The 17504-nt window shown below is 57.0% G+C and overlaps 1 protein-coding gene across 8 annotated transcripts in view; it reads left to right on the plus strand.

Annotated features, from left to right (window-relative positions):
• The first annotated feature begins 269 nt into the window (after positions 1–269).
• NR5A2 (nuclear receptor subfamily 5 group A member 2) overlaps positions 270–17504 on the plus strand; it is a 128129-nt gene continuing 110894 nt past the window's right edge. The window contains exons 1-3 of one of the 8 annotated variants that reach the window (XM_069544353.1): positions 622–780; positions 12915–13052; positions 17096–17214. In XM_069544353.1, the coding sequence (XP_069400454.1) occupies positions 717–780; positions 12915–13052; positions 17096–17214 (321 nt within the window). In that variant the 5' untranslated portion in view covers positions 622–716. Of the gene's footprint in view, positions 781–12295; positions 13053–13295; positions 13667–15759; positions 16006–17095; positions 17294–17504 lie in introns of those variants that run through there. The other 7 variants (XM_069544345.1, XM_069544350.1, XM_069544347.1 and 4 more) reach the window with 7 other exon arrangements.

Genomic DNA, 17504 nt, shown 5'->3' on the forward strand with positions numbered 1-17504 from the left:
AGAAGAGACGAACGGTCGCAGGCTCAGCAAGCCTGCCTGAAGGGCTCCAAAGTGCCAATCATGTCCCCGGTCATCACTGGGAGAATGAATGCCTGCCCACGTTATCATCTAAAATATATTTACAGAGGTCAGAAGAGCTACGTCTGTCCTCCTCTATGCAAAGAAGTGATGACATCCAGGGAGTATGTCACAAGCCTAAGTTTAGTTAGTGGATTTAAGCTGGTTTGCAGTTTTCCCCACTAAGTGTGATCTTCTGACCCCTCAGTTTTACAACCTTCTTCTCTGTGCTGCACACCAACTCTCCGCTCCTGAGTTAATCATTTCTGTGCCATTATCTGCCAAGAGTTCTTATCTCTTTCGCTGTCACTTTATAACAGGGTCCTCTTATCAACCTGCTTGGAGTCACATGATTCGTCCAAGCCTATCAAAAGTTTCCATGCCTCTGATTAGAAACCATCACGAAACTGGATACAAGGTTTACAGCAGATCACTAATGCTGGAAAAAGTACAGAGTCCAGGGAAAGACCTGCTTGTAACTTTCTGGATTCTTGGAGGTTTTGGTTTTTTTTTTTCCTCTCTTTTTCTTAACTTTCACTCAGGGTTATTGTAGTCTGATGTGTCCTGCCCAAGGCTACAAAATTTGACAAGCGGCACTTCCTTCTTACACTCAATGATATCTGCTCTAAACCAAAGGACTGCCTATAATTTCATTAAGAATGTCTTCTAATTCGGATACTGGGGATTTACAAGAATCTTTAAAGCACGGACTTACACCTATTGGTAAGTAGGAGTTGCTCTATTTATCATCTATTTATTATCCTGCTATGGCACTAATACATGTAATTCAATGCCATTGATGTATTTACTATTATAAGTCACTGCTTTCCCAGTTGTGTTTATTAAAAGCATGTAAGTCCACGTATATATCACACATTGATCTTTCTTGACGTTAAAGAGGTAAATGAATATTTCAAATATTCTTATAGCCTTTGTTTTTGGACGTCATTCTACCAGCCTAAAATAGCCAGAAAACAAAAAGTACCATATATTCCTTTCATCCCTAATATTTTCTGATACTTTTAAATGAGAAATGATAAACTAAAAGTGGAACCCCTTGAAACAGGTTACCCATATGGAGTCATCATCGATCCCACCTTAGCGAACGCTTTCAACTGTCTGTGGAGTTTGAAGCCACACCACAGTGTGTCTCATTCATTGCAGATATTACAGAAAACTTTTGTTTTTCGATCCAAAAGACAAAATCAAAACCCACAATCATACCGTCATTAGTTAAGAAGCTAAGGGTTACAGATTTTCAAAATAACGAGTCTATCTTCTTTTTATAAACAGAATAAGCACACAAAGCTAATTTTCATTTTTTAAAAGTACAAGCAATGCCGAGTCACAGGCGCTAATGTTTCAGCAAGAACACTTTCAATTAACCCTAAACGTAAAGGGTGAAAAAGACAAGACTCCCAGACATCTGTCATTATCGCTCTGTGGGAAACCGTGCCTTTATTCCTCCGCACTGGTTTTTGAAGGCCCTAAGCCCTTTCTGGCAGCACTTTTCTTAGGCTTTGGAATGAACTGGAATGTCCCTGTAATTCGCAAAGGCCTGAGTTCCAGCCCTGCTGAGAAGGAAAACCAAAGTCTGGGATTTTCCTCGTTCTCCCTTCATAACCAGCTGACTCCACTGAACGCAGTGATTGCTTTTTTTATGGGTCAACTACACCCTAAAGTATATCAATTGAGGAAACAGCAAAAAAAAAAAAAAAAAAGGTTCTGTACTTACGAAAAGGAAAACACTGGGAAGGCAGGCAGAGTGCAACAGAATTCAATTGCTCTGCAGATAAAAAGAAAACAGGGGCACAGAAATGAGCTGGTAGAGAACACAGGGGCGATTTCACGTCTTTGCCCGGAGATCAGCCGCCGGGCGCCTGGGCAAAGGGTCCCTGAAGGCGGAGGCCTCTGGGGCGAGGGCGCGCCCGAGCGGGGGCGCGGGGACGCGCGGCGAGGCCCCGGAGACGCGGGGGCGCGCGGCGAGGGCGCGCTCGGAGACGCACCCACCTGTGGATGCGAATTCAGGGCGAGGAAATCCGGGGCCGCGCTCGGGGACCCGCACTTGGCGGCGCCAGCCCGGGGTGCATGGACTGGGTGAGGCGGTGGAAGGGACCGCCTTCGCGTTGCCTCGGCTCCCGTCCGGCGCTCAGGCCCGGGAGCGAGGCTGGACCCCCTTCACCTCTGGGGTCCGCAGGGGCCGGAGCGCCGGCGGCCGAGGGGTCGGGGTGGGGGTGGCCGTCTAACCCTGGAGGGACCGCTGGAGGCTGAGCCTCAAGAAGGTCCTGAAGGAAGAACCCAGGAGCCCACCCCGGCCCCCGAAACCTGTGCGGGCACTTTAGGGCGCCAGATCACAGGCCGATCGGAGAACAGTTTTCAGCAAGGAGCCCTCTCCTCGGACCTCACTCGCGGGCACCGCCCGCTCCGGGCCCAGGAATGCTCCCCCCACCCCCCCTTACCCCCCAGGTGCCCCGGTATGGCAGCCCCGCTGGTGGCTGTGAGACGCCCTCTTTGGAACCCTCTGGTCACATCGGGGAGGCTGCTGGCTCTGAGCATCGTCTGCTCCACAGCGTAGCCTCCCGGGTGCTGGGGTAGGGGGTGTCATTCCCGCGGTGCTGGGGCCCCTTTCTGGGATACTTGGCCAGACGTTCGCTCAGAGGGACAGCACTGCATCAGCCCCTTCAGTGCGTCCCTGAAGGCCACTCGCCTCTAGAATTGGGGGTGGGGGGGGGAGGGTCTGACTGCCCAGGGCAGGCCCACCGAGAAGAACCCCCCAGCACAGCTCAGAGTGTCTGCAGTCCCCTGGGCTTTGATGGCAAATGGCACTTTGGGACCAGGGCGAGAGGCCCCCCAAACCCAGCCCATTGTATGTACAGAGCAGTCAGGGAATGAATTCTGCCTCAGTTTCTCTGTTCTGCTGGGAATGTGCCTGTTTCTCTAAAAAGCAACCTCTGTGGGTCCAAGCTGGCGTGACAGTGTTATGTATTGGTGGTTCCATGACAACTGCGTGTAGTCTGTGCTCGTATAAAGTGAAAATAAGACGCCGGCGTGGCTTCTGCCCGCCGGCAGGGCTGTCCAAGAGCATGAGGGCAGCAGACCTGGGCTATAACTGGATTGTTCCTTCCAGGGAACTGGTCTCAGGTGCCCTCCAGACTCTCGGTATCTGGCTTAGGTTTTTTACCTTCTCATAAATAGGGTGACATTACAGAGTGCTCTGCAGTAATAGTTTGAGAGAGAGAGAAGAAAGTATTTGTCTATGTCAGCCAAAGAGCCAAATCTGTGTCATAGGAAACGTGTCATCTAAGGGGTTGCAATCCTCCAGCTATGTGCTCAACGTTATGGTTGATTTGTGTTAACTTTATGTAATGCTTCTAATTGAGTGCATTTTCAAAGAATATTTTACAGTCTATATAACGTTGCATATGAGCCACAGTAAGTTCTGTGTAGCTGCTGCTGCTGCTGCTGCTGCTGAGTCGCTTCCGTCGTGTCCAACTCTGCAACCCCATGGGCAGAAGCCCACCAGGCTCCCCTGTCCCTGGGATTCTCCAGGCCAGAACACTGGAGTGGGCTGCCATTTCCTTCTCCAATGCATGAACGTGAAAAGTGAAAGGGAAGTCGCTCAGTCGTGTCCGACTCTTGGCGACCCCATGGACTGCAGCCCACCAGGCTCCTCCGTCCCTGGGATTTTCCAAGCGAGAGCACTGGAGTGGGCTGCCATTTCCTTCTCCAATGCATGAACGTGAAAAGTGAAAGGGAAGTCGCTCCGTCGTGTCCGACTCTTCGCCACCGCATGGACCGCACCACCAGGCTCCCCCGTCCCTGGGGTTCTCCAGGCGAGAGCGCTGAGGGGGCTCCGTCGCCTTCTCCGTCCTTCCCTCTGCCTTCTGTCTTGCAGAGTCCATGTTCAGTTTGATATGTGCCTTTGAAATATTTTACAGACACTTACGTGTGTATTTACACGTGCATTCTGTGTAGTTAGGGTCTATAATAGGGGTTCCCTGGTGGCTCAGATGGTAAAGAATCCACCTGCAATGCAGGAAAGCAAGGTTTGATCCTTGGGTCAGGAAGATTCCCCTGGAGAAAGGAATGGCAGCCCACTCCAATACTCTTGCCTAGAGAATCCCATGAACCAAGGGTCTGGCGAGCTACAGTCCTTGGGGCTGCGAAGAGTCAGACAGGGCTGTGTGGCTGAGCACACAGGGTGCATGAGGCACAGCGAAAGTGCTGCCTGGAGGTTGTGATGTCAGCGCCACTCTCTGGGCCCCTCGCTGCTCTCGGAGACTGACTGTATTCGGGTGATAAGCTTCAGAGCGCTCTGTGCCCTCAAGGGTCTCTGAAGCAGTGTCACACAGTGGGCAGTGAGACAGCCGCTGTGTCGCCCTAACCTCTAGCCGGCTCCATTCGCAGTGCCGCTGAGAACACCATCACCCACGCCCATGCTCTGGTGCTCGAGCTGGGCTCAGGCAGCCAGTTCCGTCTGGGAAGCTGAGCCCCGGAGCCTCCTCTCCTCCCTGGCTCCTGCCCGCCTCCCAAACACTGCTTCTGAGATTCTCTGTACTGGCCTGGATCCACAACTGTGATGGGGCTTAAAGGACCTCTTTAATGAACCAAGAGAGATGTGCAGAGAAAGCGAGAACGGAGGTTTGGTGGTGCTTTTTTCCTTTACTTGACTCTTCCACCCAGACGCCATGTCTAGGGTCATCTTGGCTTTAGCCTTGAACTTGAACTGAGCTAGAGAAGGGCTCTGGGACTGTCTCCCTCCATGGTCCAACCTCCCCAGACAGCTCCTGGCATGCTCTATGCAGGGCAAGAAGCACACATCTCGGCCCCCAGTCCAGAACCTCCCTTTGAGGGTTCGTCCTTACTCCTCACCTTGTTGGAACCTCTCTGAGAAATCCACTTGGCTTCAGGGAGCTTCAGGAATTTGCGGGGGGGGGAGGGGGGGTACTGTATCCGGGGAGGGCCTAGCAGATAACTGAATATGGATGGTGTGAGTATGAGAGATGGAGCCTGGAAACCCAGGAGGACGGAAACTGACCAGACCACTCAATCAAGGCTGCCTCCTTCTCAGTCTTTTAGAAAGCTCTGTCATGTGTGTTTACATGATTCATACGAAAAGATATATTTAACTTTTAAACCTCAAATAAGCAGAATATCTGCAGATAATGCGAGTGAGTCCTGAGGACAGTGTCAAACCCTGCAAGACAGTGCAGTTGGCAAGAACTTTCCACTAGAAGGATCCATTTTTCCTGGTCCTTAGAATGACTGGGCTTCCCAGGTGGCGCTAGAGGTAAAGAGCCAGCCTGCCAAAACAAGAGATTTAAGAGCTGTGGGTTCCATTCCTGGGGCAGGAAGATCCCCTGGAGGAGGGCATGGCAACCCACTCCAGTATTCTTGCCTGGAAGATCTTATGGACAGAGGAGCCTGGCAGGCTACTGTCCATAGGGTCCCAAAGAGTCAGACACGACTGAGCGACTTAGCATGCAGAATGGCTAGTGACTCCCTTCCTAGTTGTTTTCCTTACAGAGGATGCTTTGGGGGAAGTTAAGGGGAAAGAGAAAAAGATAAAAAACATATTAATAACAGTGTGGTGGGCTGCTCTCCTGACACAATCGCCTGCATGTAAAATTTATTTTGTTTAAAAAAAGGTTTTCTTTGTGAACCTTACTTTGTTGTTTAGTCACTGACTTGTGGCCGACTCTATGCGACCCCACAGACTGTAGCCCATCAGGCTCCTCTGTCCATGGGATTCTCCAGGCAAGAATACTGGAGTAGGTTGCCATTTCCTCCTCCAGGGGATCTTCCCAACCCAGAGATCAAACCTGGGTCTCCTGCATTGGCAGGCAGATTCTTTACCACTGAGCCAGCAGCGAAGTCCAAGTCTCATTTTACTGATGAAAAAAAAAGAACTTAGAAAGGTCAAGTGATTCACCCAAGGTCACTCGGTTTGCCAGAAGAGTGAGCTGTAAGTGGAGCCCATGGATGGGACTCTGAAAGCCATGCATTTTCCTCAAGGTTATACCTTTTCGCCCCTGTTGATATAAAGAAGTAATGATCACAAGCAGTGTTGATCTATTCAGACTTTCTTCCGAAAGGCATTTTGGACTTAAGAAAGACCCTGGTCAATGGCTCTTTGTCTTCCTCCTCCGACTACAGTGCAAATCAGGTTTAGAACCCCCAAGAGTTTGAAAGGGTGGGCTCCGCCAGCGTCTGGAGCCCTGAGGGCAGGGCAGCCACGGGGAGTGGGAGGTGGTTGGGGGGGGGGGCAGGGGGGAGGGTCGGTATGGGGCGTGGTGGGAGGGAGGCCCTGCTTGTCTCAGACTCTGGAATTTCCTGAAAGGATCTTTGACGTTGAGCTTGCAGTTCTGTGGCCTCTGGTGACAACTCGTGGGGTTACTGAGCAGATGACCAGGAAATAGAAACTTCACAGCATCCACTAGTTATCACCAGAGGTATGAGGAAGGCAGGGAAATCCCTCCAAATGAGGGCGTTTACAGAGGACTTTTTATTCCTATATGTAATACAGAAAGTCGTTCAGTCGTGTCCGACTCTTTGCGACCCCACAGACTATACAGTCCATGGAATTCTCCAGGCCAGAATACCAGATTGGGTAGCCTTTCCCTTCTCCAGGGGGTCTTCCCAACCCAGGGATCGAACCCAGGTCTCCTGCATTGCAGGTGGATTCTTTATCAGCTGGGCCACAAGGGAAGCCCAACAGATCAACATTTTACTCCTAACAAACAAGCAAATGTCTCCTGGGGAGAGGGGACAGGGAAAGAGTTTAAACACTGCCTCCCCCGCCCTTTTTAAGCACTTTTGACAAAGCCGGGTGTGTCTCCCAGGCCAGGCGCTAACGTGTTTTCACAGTAAATGCTGCTTCTGGCTGTGGGTCTGGGTGTCTGCAGCCTCAGGGTTCCAACGCTCCATCGCCTCCAGTGGTCTCTGGGGGCCTGGAAAGAAAACTGCTTGGAACCCGCCCCCCACCCATCCTGTCCCCGAAGCGACGCCCCACAGTGTCCCGACTAGAAACCCAGGGGAAAGTGAAAGGATTCGCCCCAAGGCTCCGTGCAAGCTGGCCACCACCTCTTAACTACGAAAGTTGTTTTCCAGTTGGAGGCAGGTTGGAAAAGGACCCTCCGAATCGCGCGATCCGCGACCCCTCGGGGGACCCAAAATTGCCCACGTGGCAAGTCCCAGGGGGACGGTCCCCCTGCGAGCCCCACTTTTCCAAACCCACACTTTCTTTGCTGGGTAAGAGGCACCCACATTGCTTGACAGCCGCAGCTCAGCGGGTCTGGCACACTTAGATCTTAAGAACCCCCGGGGGGCTTCCCTAAGACACAGCCTCTCGGCTGTCCATCCCCGAATGGCCCCAGCCCAGGAAGGGGAAGGGGGGGCGGCACATCACCCCTTCTCTCGTGAAGCTTCCAGTCTGGCCAGAGTCAGTGGGACGCCAGTCTAGAGTCATCTAATGCTAGAATCCGAGTTCCTCCTCTGGGGAGCTCTGGGGAGTGGGATCGCCTGGGGAGCAGCTCTCACCCAGGGCTTGGTGGTCTGCTCTGGGCCAGCAACGCCCTCGTGGCTGCCACTCACCATTCTGGTTTGTCCCCAACAACGTGGACCGGGTGGTTCCCAGAGTTGAGTTGCAGCTCACTCATGCTTCCATTTCAATCACAGAGAGGAACAGCGAGATTACACTGGCGGATTCCCAGGTGGCGCTAGTGGTAAAGGGCCACTGCAGGAGACGCTAAGAGAAGCAGGTTCGATCCCTGGGTCGGGAAGATCCCCTGGAGGAGGGCATGGCAACCCACTCCAGTACTCTTGCCAGGAGAATCCCATGGACAGAGGAGACTGGTAGACCCCAGTTCTTAGGGTCGCAAAAAGTCAGGCAGGACTGAGGCTACTGAGCGCACAGATCAGGTTGGACCAGCACCCACCCAAGGTCAGGTCCCAGCCAGCTCCTTTCACAAGACCGGATGTCCCCATTCACCTCGAGGGCCACCGGCTCTACCAAGGTGGGACATGCCTGGATCCCTGGGCTGGGGCAGTTCTCTGCAAAGCAGAAGTTCTGCAAGGAAGCCTTCATGCCAAGGCCAGCAGGTTCTGATACTCCAGGCCAAAGTCTCCCCAACCTCACCTTACCCTTGGGACAAAGATGCGAGTCTGTCTGGGGAGGGCTTGAGAGGCCTTGCTTACCCAGGAATTGTGTCACCTTGCGTTTGCCTCGCTGGGCAAGAGGGGCCGGAGATATACTCAGATGCTCCCACAGTGAGCTGCTCGCATCGCTATTGGCGGCCACCCCGCCAGGCAGTCTTTCCGGGGTGGACGGTCTAAACTGGCTGCCCTTCTCCCTCCTGGACTGGAGGTTGTTGTCGAGGATGTCGGAAGTAGTTACGCAGGCGTCAGAAAAAGATTAAAAAAAAAAAAAAGACACGACTTTTCACCTATTCCAGTTTATTTTCTGAATGCTTCAGCCAATTCCACGCTCTTCGGTAACTTACATGTCCGCAGGAAAACTTCTCTTAAAGTGCTTCCAGCGCGGGGGTGGGACGCCTCCAACCCAGCCACCCCACCCTCCAGCTCGGGAGCGCGACTCCAGAGTTATTGCTAAGTTTAATTTTCAGAGGAAAGCAAAAGTGATTTCTGATGGGCTTTTCGAGTGGCAGGGGCCGAGAAATGAAGCAGAGCTCGCGCTTCAGCGGTGTGTTCTGTCTCCCCCCAAAGCTGGCCTAGCCTGGCCGCGGAGACGTTCTGGGGAAAGGGTGGAGGGGTGGGGTGGGAATCTAGATTTCTTCTGAAGAGTAGACACGTGCTCTGAGAAAAGTATTCCGGTTTCTCGAAAGCACCAAAAAGTAGGAATGGAGGAGGCGCTAGACATAGTTTTCAAGGATGCGGATTTGCAAGTTTTTGAGAGGTTGGGATGGGCCGTGGAGTGGGGGGCTTCCCCCACCCAGGCGCGCGAGGACAAGGATCTTCCATGCTGTTCCTCCGGGGACCCGTGTTGTCGAGTCCAAGAAACCAGTCCTGAAAATCTTGACATTTTACGCCTTTGCAGACTGCACGCGGGAAGTGCGCGCGGCGGGCAGGCACGCCTCAGGTCAGGTCAAGGGCAGGCGGTGCCCGGCGCGCCCGGGAACGCGACGCCGAGCTGTGGGCAGGCGGAGGCGGGAGGGCCGGGCAGTAGCCTCCTCGTGGGCCGGGGGCGCGAGACCCCCTCCGCTGCTGCCCGCGGGCGCAGGGGGCGCACGGCCCCATGACGCTGAGCCTGGATAAAATATGCCGGGACTGCGCTTCTCAGGCTCGTCAAGGCTGCGGGAGCTTCCCCGAGCCATCATCTTTCGTAATTGCAACCGTCAATCAAGGCTTTAAGACAAAGTCAGAACCGGGAAGGGCGAGCCTGGAGACCGGCCCCGTAGGACGGGAGATAGAGCGTGGGGGACGCGGCGCGAAAGGGGAGCGAAGTTTGCAGGGGAGAGGAGAGCAAGTTGAGTATGTTGGGGGTGACTGGAGCCGGAGCCGTCTCACTGGGCCTCCGGTCCCCACCAGTTAACTGCCCCGCAGCCGGGGTGGCTTCCTCGGGGCTCTCTACCCGGAGGCCGCAGAGGCGAGACATCCCGCGCCGAGGGTGGGAGGCATCCGCCCGCGGGCCCGGGCTTTGTGATTCCAAGGCGGTGGGTGTATACTTCCGAGAGCGCAGAACCCCCCCCCCTTCCCCGGGCCTGGACAAGTAGACCACCCCGGCCCTGCCCCTCAGCCCCACCTCCCCGCCCTTCCTGGCGTCCGCGCGCCACCCCCAGCCGCCCCCGCCTCAAGCTGCGGCTTCTGCCACCTGGAACCATCTCCAGGTAACCTTCCCGGCACCACGGGCGGGCTGGGCGCCTCCTCCCGGCGCTCTGCCTTCTCCAGGGTGTTCGGGGAGACGCCCAGGCCCATCCCAGGTCACAGGGCGAGCGGGTCCCCGGCTCCGGCGGGGGCCCCTGCCCCGCGGAATTGAAGGGACAAGGACCGGAGGGAGTGTGGGAAGGGGGAGGGGTGCGCCCGGAGCCGGCCTGCCGCCCCTCCCTCGGCGCCTGCTGCCCAGACCCCACGCGGGGCGCCCGGGGGGAAAGATGATCGGCCCTCGGGTCTCTCCCGCGGGAGGTTTCCCGCCTCGTCCACCAAAGGCGGGGTTTCCACGTCCCCCGGAGGGATCGGCATAGCTCTGGCCCTCGGGACAGCCTTCTCCCGCCCCGTTCCTGGAACAAGCCCTCGGGCCGGGGGTTCTCGGGAAGGGAAGTTTTCTCCAGGTCTGAGGCCTCCTTCGCATTCGGTGCCCGTTGGGCTCGCAGCCGACCCGGCAGAGCCATGGCCCGGACTCGAGCTTCCAAGCAAGGCGAAACCTTTCCGCTCTTACACGCCTGCGCATTCTTTGAAGAGCAGGTTTTAAAAAACCCTGACCCGGGCCCCTTTTCTCACACGGTCGCCGCTCCTATTTGTGAGACAAATGGGTGGCAGGTGGCTCTCTGTCAACCTCATGCCAGGCCTTTGGGGAGCGATGAGAGGGGAGAGAGTGGCCTCCACACCTGCGTGGCCTCAACAGGCCCTCTCTGGGCTGAAGCTGGGCTCTGACCCTGACCACGACCTCTGCCTGCGGCCAGGTCGGGCACTCCTCAAGTGCGAGCAGAGACGGGCCACACTGCAACCCGCGGTCCTGTTAGACGCTCTGCACCCTTCTCTCAGCCCTCCCAGTCTCTTCCTCCCGCTCCAGCAACCGGCGGGCCTCCCCTCCCGCACTGCGGGGAGCACTAGCCACCACCCCCCCCCCCCCAGCTGCCAGTTTGGTGTTGGTAAGGAGGGTCAAAGTGCCCCCAGACGCTCTCTGCAGTGGGAGGGCTTCGTAATAAACTTATTCTGAAAGTTCATCTGAATCCACACGCAAGGTGCTAGCATTGATTTGAGCCCTTTCCGAGCTTCCTTCACAACGATGCTGAAAACCAGGCAGTACTGAAAATGGACTGACTGACTGTGGCATCGTCACCGAAGTCTGAGCATCAGAAGGGTCACTGCGACCCACTCCCCTTTACCACCTAAGGGGCGGCCTTCTCACCGGATTTAAAGGTTTTCATGAAACCTGCAGATGCTACTAAAACTGAGGTCTGAGTAACTTCGGTTCTGAGTACTGTCAGTTCTGAGAGGCAGCAGTGCGTGAATGGCCAGGCCTGGGGATGTGGCGAGCAACCCATTTCATTCAAATGTGTAGACTCTGCGTGGCAGTGACTGGAGTACTTTTCAATTCATCAAATACTGGACTGGCCAGTTTGAATGTGTGATCTCTATGCCATTAACATAGAACAAATTCAGAGCCTTTGAGATTCAAATTCACCCCCTTGTGGGTGGACTCTCAGCAGATACTGAATATGAGGCGTTTCACGTGCAGTCAGGAGGCCGGGGATAGAGTGTTTTCATCTTGTTAAGATGAGATCTGAAAACTTTGAAGATGGGGCTGGGCTGGTGTGGAAGAGCTTGCATAACAGATGGTTCTTTAAAACTTTTTTTCAAGTGCTGGGCCTCTGGGCCTCAAGTGGCCCGTCCCACCCCAGAGACCTGGGGATGGAAGAGGAAGCCGGCGCTGCTCTTTGCGTTCAGTATGGAAACACGGCTCACTAACATTTTAGGAAGTCTGTCGCCAGCCTGATCTGGGGGCTCGAGGAGGCGGGTGGTGTTTATAAGTGAGCGAAGGAGCTGGAGGAGAATGGGGGGCTGGGGAGGGCCGTTCGGATTGCCGGCAATTACGCCAACTCTCGGCGACGCGGCTGTCCCCTCCTGAGCAGGTGGACCGCGCCGCTGGGCCCCTCTGGGGGTGCGGGGTGGGGGGCTGTGGACTAGTTGCCGAGGGCAATGGGGCCCGGAGACCCTGGAGCGCAGACCAGCTCTTTTCTCTCCTGGTTTGTTGAAACGCGTTCAACTCCCCCTCACCTAGCACGCACGGTGGGCGCACCCCCGCGGGCTTCCCCCCTTCGCGCCGACACCTCCAACCAGCTTCTCCTCGGCCGCCGCGCTCAGGCAGAGGTCGCCTCTCAGCCGCTCTAAGACCCGCCGCGCGCGCATCCCCCGCCCGGGGCCGGGCGGTGTGGGAGGGGGCGAGGCGGGGTGAAGAGGTTGGGGCGGCGAGGGGCCGGGAAGCCTGGGCCTCGTCCTCATTGGCTGGCGCCTGGGGTCCGACCCGAGTCCGGAACCCGCGTCCCCATCCCCGGCCCTCACCCTCATCCCGGCCTCCCGCGACCCGGTCCTGCTCCCCTCCCTCTCCCCCACCCCCAGCCTCGCCGCCCCGGGGCTGCAGAGGACCGCTCCCGGACGGGAGTGGACGAGGCGGCGGAGGGAGGCTGGAACTTCCAGCTGCACGCCTGAGAGTGAGCGGGAGGGAGGCACACACGGGCGAGGGGCGGAGGAGAGGAGACGGAGGCCAGAGACCGCGCGAGCCGGAGACCCTGCGGATCCCGAGCGGAGGACAGCGGAGGGCGGGGCGCGGGTCGCCGAGCCGAGCCGTCCGGGAGCCGCGGCGGCAGCAGCAGCAGCAGCTCGGCCGCCGCCTCCGCTGCGCGCCCGGAGCTCGGCCGGACGCGCCCCCGCGCCCCCGGCAGCTGCGCCCTCGCCGAGCCGGGCCCCGGCGCCCGGACTCAGCCTTCGCTCGGTGCCCGCCGCTTCCTTCTCGCGGTTCAGGGGCGGCTGAGGAGCAGCGAGCCTGGACGGGGCTCCGGGGTCCTGACGGCAGCCCCGGAGGCGACGGGGACGCGCTGCAGCGCGCCAGCGAGAGAGCAGCCGGCCGGCCGCCCCCTCCTTCTTCCCGGCGGAGGTGAAGCCGTGCCGCCCGCGTTCAGGTGCAGGGCTTCCGGACGGACACGGACCCCCTGCCCCCGCCCGCGGCCGCCTTGTCATGCTGCCCAAAGTGGAGACGGAAGCCCTGGGACTGGCTCGGTCGCATGGGGACCAGGGGCAGATGCCGGAAAACATGCAAGGTAAGGAGGCGCTCGCGGCGCGCGGCTCCCGCGGCTCCCCCGCCCCCGGCTCGCCCCGCGGGCTGCAGCCGCCGGCCCCGCGCGGGCCCTGGACTGGCCGCCCGGCGCCCGCCGCCGCGGGGCTGCTGGGCTGCGGGGCGGCGCGCGGGCGTCGGGCCCCCTCCCCAGGGGAAGGCATAAAAGTTTATGGCTCTTGAACAATGCGGGGCGGGGATTTTCCGAGCAATGCCTAATTGGCCGCTTCTAATTAAGAAGAGAGGCTTCGAGCTCCGGCGACCGGAGCCGGGGCAGCCTCTGTCTAGAGATCTAATTATTCCGACGATCTTTCTAAGAAATGGAACTTCTCTCGGGAAGCCCGAGCAGGTTCCCTGTCACTCGAGTCGGGGGAACTTGAACCAGTTCTCTTGAGTGCAGAAGAACCCTCTGCCTGGGAAAGTCAGCTGCAGAAAGCGCAGAACCTCGGCAAGAGCAGGCTTACCGGTGTCAGGACGCCTGGGCACCCTGCAGCCCCGGTGCACCCGTGGAGTCGGCTGGCACTGGAACTTCTTAAAACGGCAGGCAGAACTGGAAAGAACCAGTTGTCTCCAGCCCACTCTCCAGCCGGGCACTGCGGAGTGAGTGCAGGGCTGGGGCGGCGGCTTAGCTTCCAGCCTCTTCGGTCGGATACCTGGGAATCTGGAAGTCCCGTTTGTTTCCCCAGCTTTTGATTGCTAACAACAAGCGCGAGGCGGAATGGCAAATCCTGTAGGCTGTATTTTCGCTTCCAAAGAAGCGATTCTAGACCTTGGCGGTGTTAAGCCCTTCAGAAGTTTATCGCAGTTGCTCGGGGCCAGGGAGGGAACAATGCTAGGAAAAGTCTCCGCTGCCCTTCCATCCTCGCCCCCGCCAGCGCGCAGGATGTGCGGGCCGGCGGGCCTGTGATCCCGAGCGCTTCCTGCCATCCCCTCGAGCGAACTTGAAAGGGCCGAGGACGCGCCGAGAGCAGAGTTCAGGGCTGGCGCCCGCGGCGGTGCAGGAGAGGGGGCGCTGGGCCCGGGGCCTGAGGTCGCCCCGCTGTTTGGAGACGAGGGGGCGGCGGGTGGGCGTGCGTTCCCGCCGGTGGGGTCGGTCAAGGCTAGAGGATTCTGGGGTCTCGCCCAGCCTCCAGGGAGGGCCGTGGAAGTCCCCGGGGACCGAGCCCCCTAGAGTCTAACCTGTAGGCTGGCTGCCCCAGGGAGGACCCGCTTGGCCCAAAGAGGCTTTCCTGCCGGGCACCTGGGATTCCGCGAAGCGGAATTTTTCAGGGGAAGCGGCCCCGGGGCGCCGCATCGGGCCCCTCGGCCGCCACTGCCCAGGACTCTTCCTTGGGCGCCCTCGGAGCCGGCGAGATGCTGGCGTCCAAGGGAAAGTTTCGGCTTCTCCTATCCAGGCGCGATTCTGAGCGCCTCGGGAAAAGAAGCGCTGGGAGAAGTTGGAGCAGGAAGTCGGGTGGGGGCAGACGGGAGGAAGATAGCACTGCGGTATTTTCTTTGTAAAATTCGAGAGGGCCGTTCCTGACCGGACCCAGCGTTCCTGACCGGCCTTCCCTGGTGCCTGGGCCTCTGGGACGTCGCCGGCTCCTTGCTCAGCCCCGGGGTGGAAAGCTGGTGGGAAGCGCCCGGCGTGGCTTCCTCCAGGCGACGCGGCCTGCGGCCCGAGGGGAGCCCCTGGGGACGCGGACCCCACGCCCTGGCCTGGGCTTCGCCGCGGCCCGAACCGTGGCGGGTGTGGGAGAGGTGCAGAAAAGGTTCGGGGAACTCGTCCCCGTGCCTGCGCGGCCTCTGCCGTCCCAGGCGCCGGCGTCCCCCTCTGCTTTCTCGGGACCGGGACTTCTTCGGTCGGATGCGTTGGATTCTCCGAAGACTCACTCATTCGAGCTACAGCACGTGGGCGCCTCTGAAAGATGCCCGGGTCTCACACCACGGCGTCGGTCTCCCCACGCGGCCTCGGTCTTGGGATTTTCCAAGAGGGTCCCCAGCCCCGGTCTTTAGGATGTCGGATCCCGAGGTTCGCAGGAGTCCCTTACCTCTCCGCACCTCTCGAGGGCTAAGTGAAGAGTTTACTTTGCTGGGGAAAGGAGGAAGGAGAAAGGCACACACTTGGTCAAGCACACTTTTTCCCCTGTCCGAAAACACGCCTGGAGACAACAGTCACGACCTTTCCGGAGGGTAGGAACAAACTTCTGGATTCCTCAGCCTCAGGCAAACCCCCAGGCTCCCCAAACGCGAGCGGGGACCTCCCTTGGCCCCGCCGAGAGGACTGCGCTCTGCGTGTCTATTTCTATTTCTTGGCGCTCAGACGCCTGCCTCGGCTTTTCCCATCTTTTCCTGGGATTCCCCCTTCCCCAAACTCGGGTAACTCATCCCGATCTACGCCCCAGCCCAGGACTCCATGTCTCGAGAGAGGCTGCCGGTAGGGGGGCGTCAGTCGAGAAGCGCGGCTAGGGACCCCCCCCCCCCGCAAAGGCCCTTTCCAGAGGCCCCCAGAATCCGTAAAGAAAACAGGACTGTATTAAACAAAAAAAAAAATCAGAACTCTTTGGCCAGGAGGCCACAGTGGTGCTGGAGTGTCCTGGCACTTTGGGGATGGGTGGGGGGCCTGTTTCTCCTTTTCCTTTTCGGTAAACAAATCAGAGGAAACTCCTGCCGGCTCTCAATACACCCCCGCCCCCGCCCAGCCCCGCCCCCTGAAAATGCCACTGATTAACTTAAAACAAACTTGACTCGGGCGTTTGTGCGCCTGTGGGTAGCCCAAAGTTGAGCAAGGGGCGAGAGGCAAGTGCGCCCCGGGGTTCGCGGGAGGTGCTCGGAGGCTTCGGGCGGCGGCCGGGCCGCGCGGACCTGCCCTCGGCGTCCACCCCCCGCTCCCCCGCCCCGCGGCCCGAGCTGCGAGGCTCCCCGGGCGTGGACCGAGTCTCCGGGAGGGGCCGGATCAGGTATTACCTGGGTCTCCCGGCCTCCGCCCCTGCTGCACAGTTTCTCTTGGTCTTGGAGCTGCGAAGACGCCTTCCCGGGACTGCGTCCGGAGCTGGACGGTTACCCGATCCCTGCAGGGAGCCGCGCGAAGCTGCCGCCTGATTTCTGTTTAACAGGGGAGCTCGAGGTGTTTATATTTTGCAGTGATGATCGGAAACATGTGAAGTTCATTAAAGGACTTCAATACTTCGCGACGAAACCAAACTCTCGTGTGTGTCTTTTGCTTTCCTTCTCTTTTTCTTTCCCTTTCCGTCCGTGCTCCCTCCCCTTCTTTCTAGTAATTTTTACAGTAGATTTTCAAAAGTGCAGAGATCAAAGCGCAACCAGTCCGTAACTGGGTGTTTGGATTAATCTAACAGCTCTGCACGCTGGGAGCCTCGGGCTGTGGCTGGAACAGTGCTGCTGGCAAAGTGTCCGGGGCTCCCAGTTCCTGGTGGAGGTTCGGCGTTGCTTTCACCCAGACATTCTTAAGGCTCAGTGAACTTTGGGCAAACCCGGTTCCAGTGCGAGGATGACGCTGTGTGCTTCTTTCTCTTCCTTAGGAAAAGGTGACGTTTTGGAACTTATCAGCAAGGCGATTTAAAAGGAATTCTAAGTTCTTCCTTTATGCAGTTCGTGTTTCTTTTCTGGATCTCTTTCTTTGCAGTTAGGAGACTTGTGTTCAACAGGGGTCAACTTAAGAATGTTTAACAAAAGAATTTAGAATTATTTTTAAATTAAAATAATGTAAAGTGCTTATTCATTGATGCCAAAAGAGGTTTTGCTTTGACTGTAAAAATAACTCTCTGCAGTCCACCTGTGAGACATTTTTACTTTCTGTTTTACCTGGTGATGTTTGCCCTCCAGTCACCAAAATGCTTCCTATTGCAGGAAATGGCAACCCACTCCAGTGTTCGTGCCTAGAGAATCCCAGGGACGGGGGAGGCTGGTGGGCTGCTGTCTATGGGGTCGCAGGGAGTTGGGCGAGACTGAAGTGACTTAGCTTAACTTATTGCAGGATTGAAACCTACCTAGTAAGTTAACTGGGTGTGTGCATCCCTCTTGTTTCAGTGTCCCCGTTTAAAATGGTGAATTACTCCTATGATGAAGACCTGGAAGAGCTCTGTCCCGTGTGCGGAGATAAAGTGTCTGGGTACCACTATGGGCTCCTCACCTGTGAAAGCTGCAAGGTTTGCTCCCACGTTGCTACCTGAGAAATATAATGTTCAAACCCAAAATAAACCACTGGACTGCTTCTTCAAGCTAAATGTAGGCTGTCTTTTTTGGACTCAAAAATGAGAGAGGGAAGGAGTGAGTCTTAGCAAGATGATTCTTAGAAATATGTGTCTGATTTAATCCACAAAGCAAAGAAATTTATGCTGTTTAGAAAACTTTGCCAGTATCATGACTTTAAAATAGTTTATTGTAGGAAAGTGATGTAGCTGTAGAAAGGCTTCTATTTCTAACAGTCCAGAATATT

Source organism: Ovis canadensis, chromosome 12, assembly GCF_042477335.2.
Source record: "Ovis canadensis isolate MfBH-ARS-UI-01 breed Bighorn chromosome 12, ARS-UI_OviCan_v2, whole genome shotgun sequence".
Lineage (NCBI taxonomy): Eukaryota > Metazoa > Chordata > Mammalia > Artiodactyla > Bovidae > Ovis > Ovis canadensis.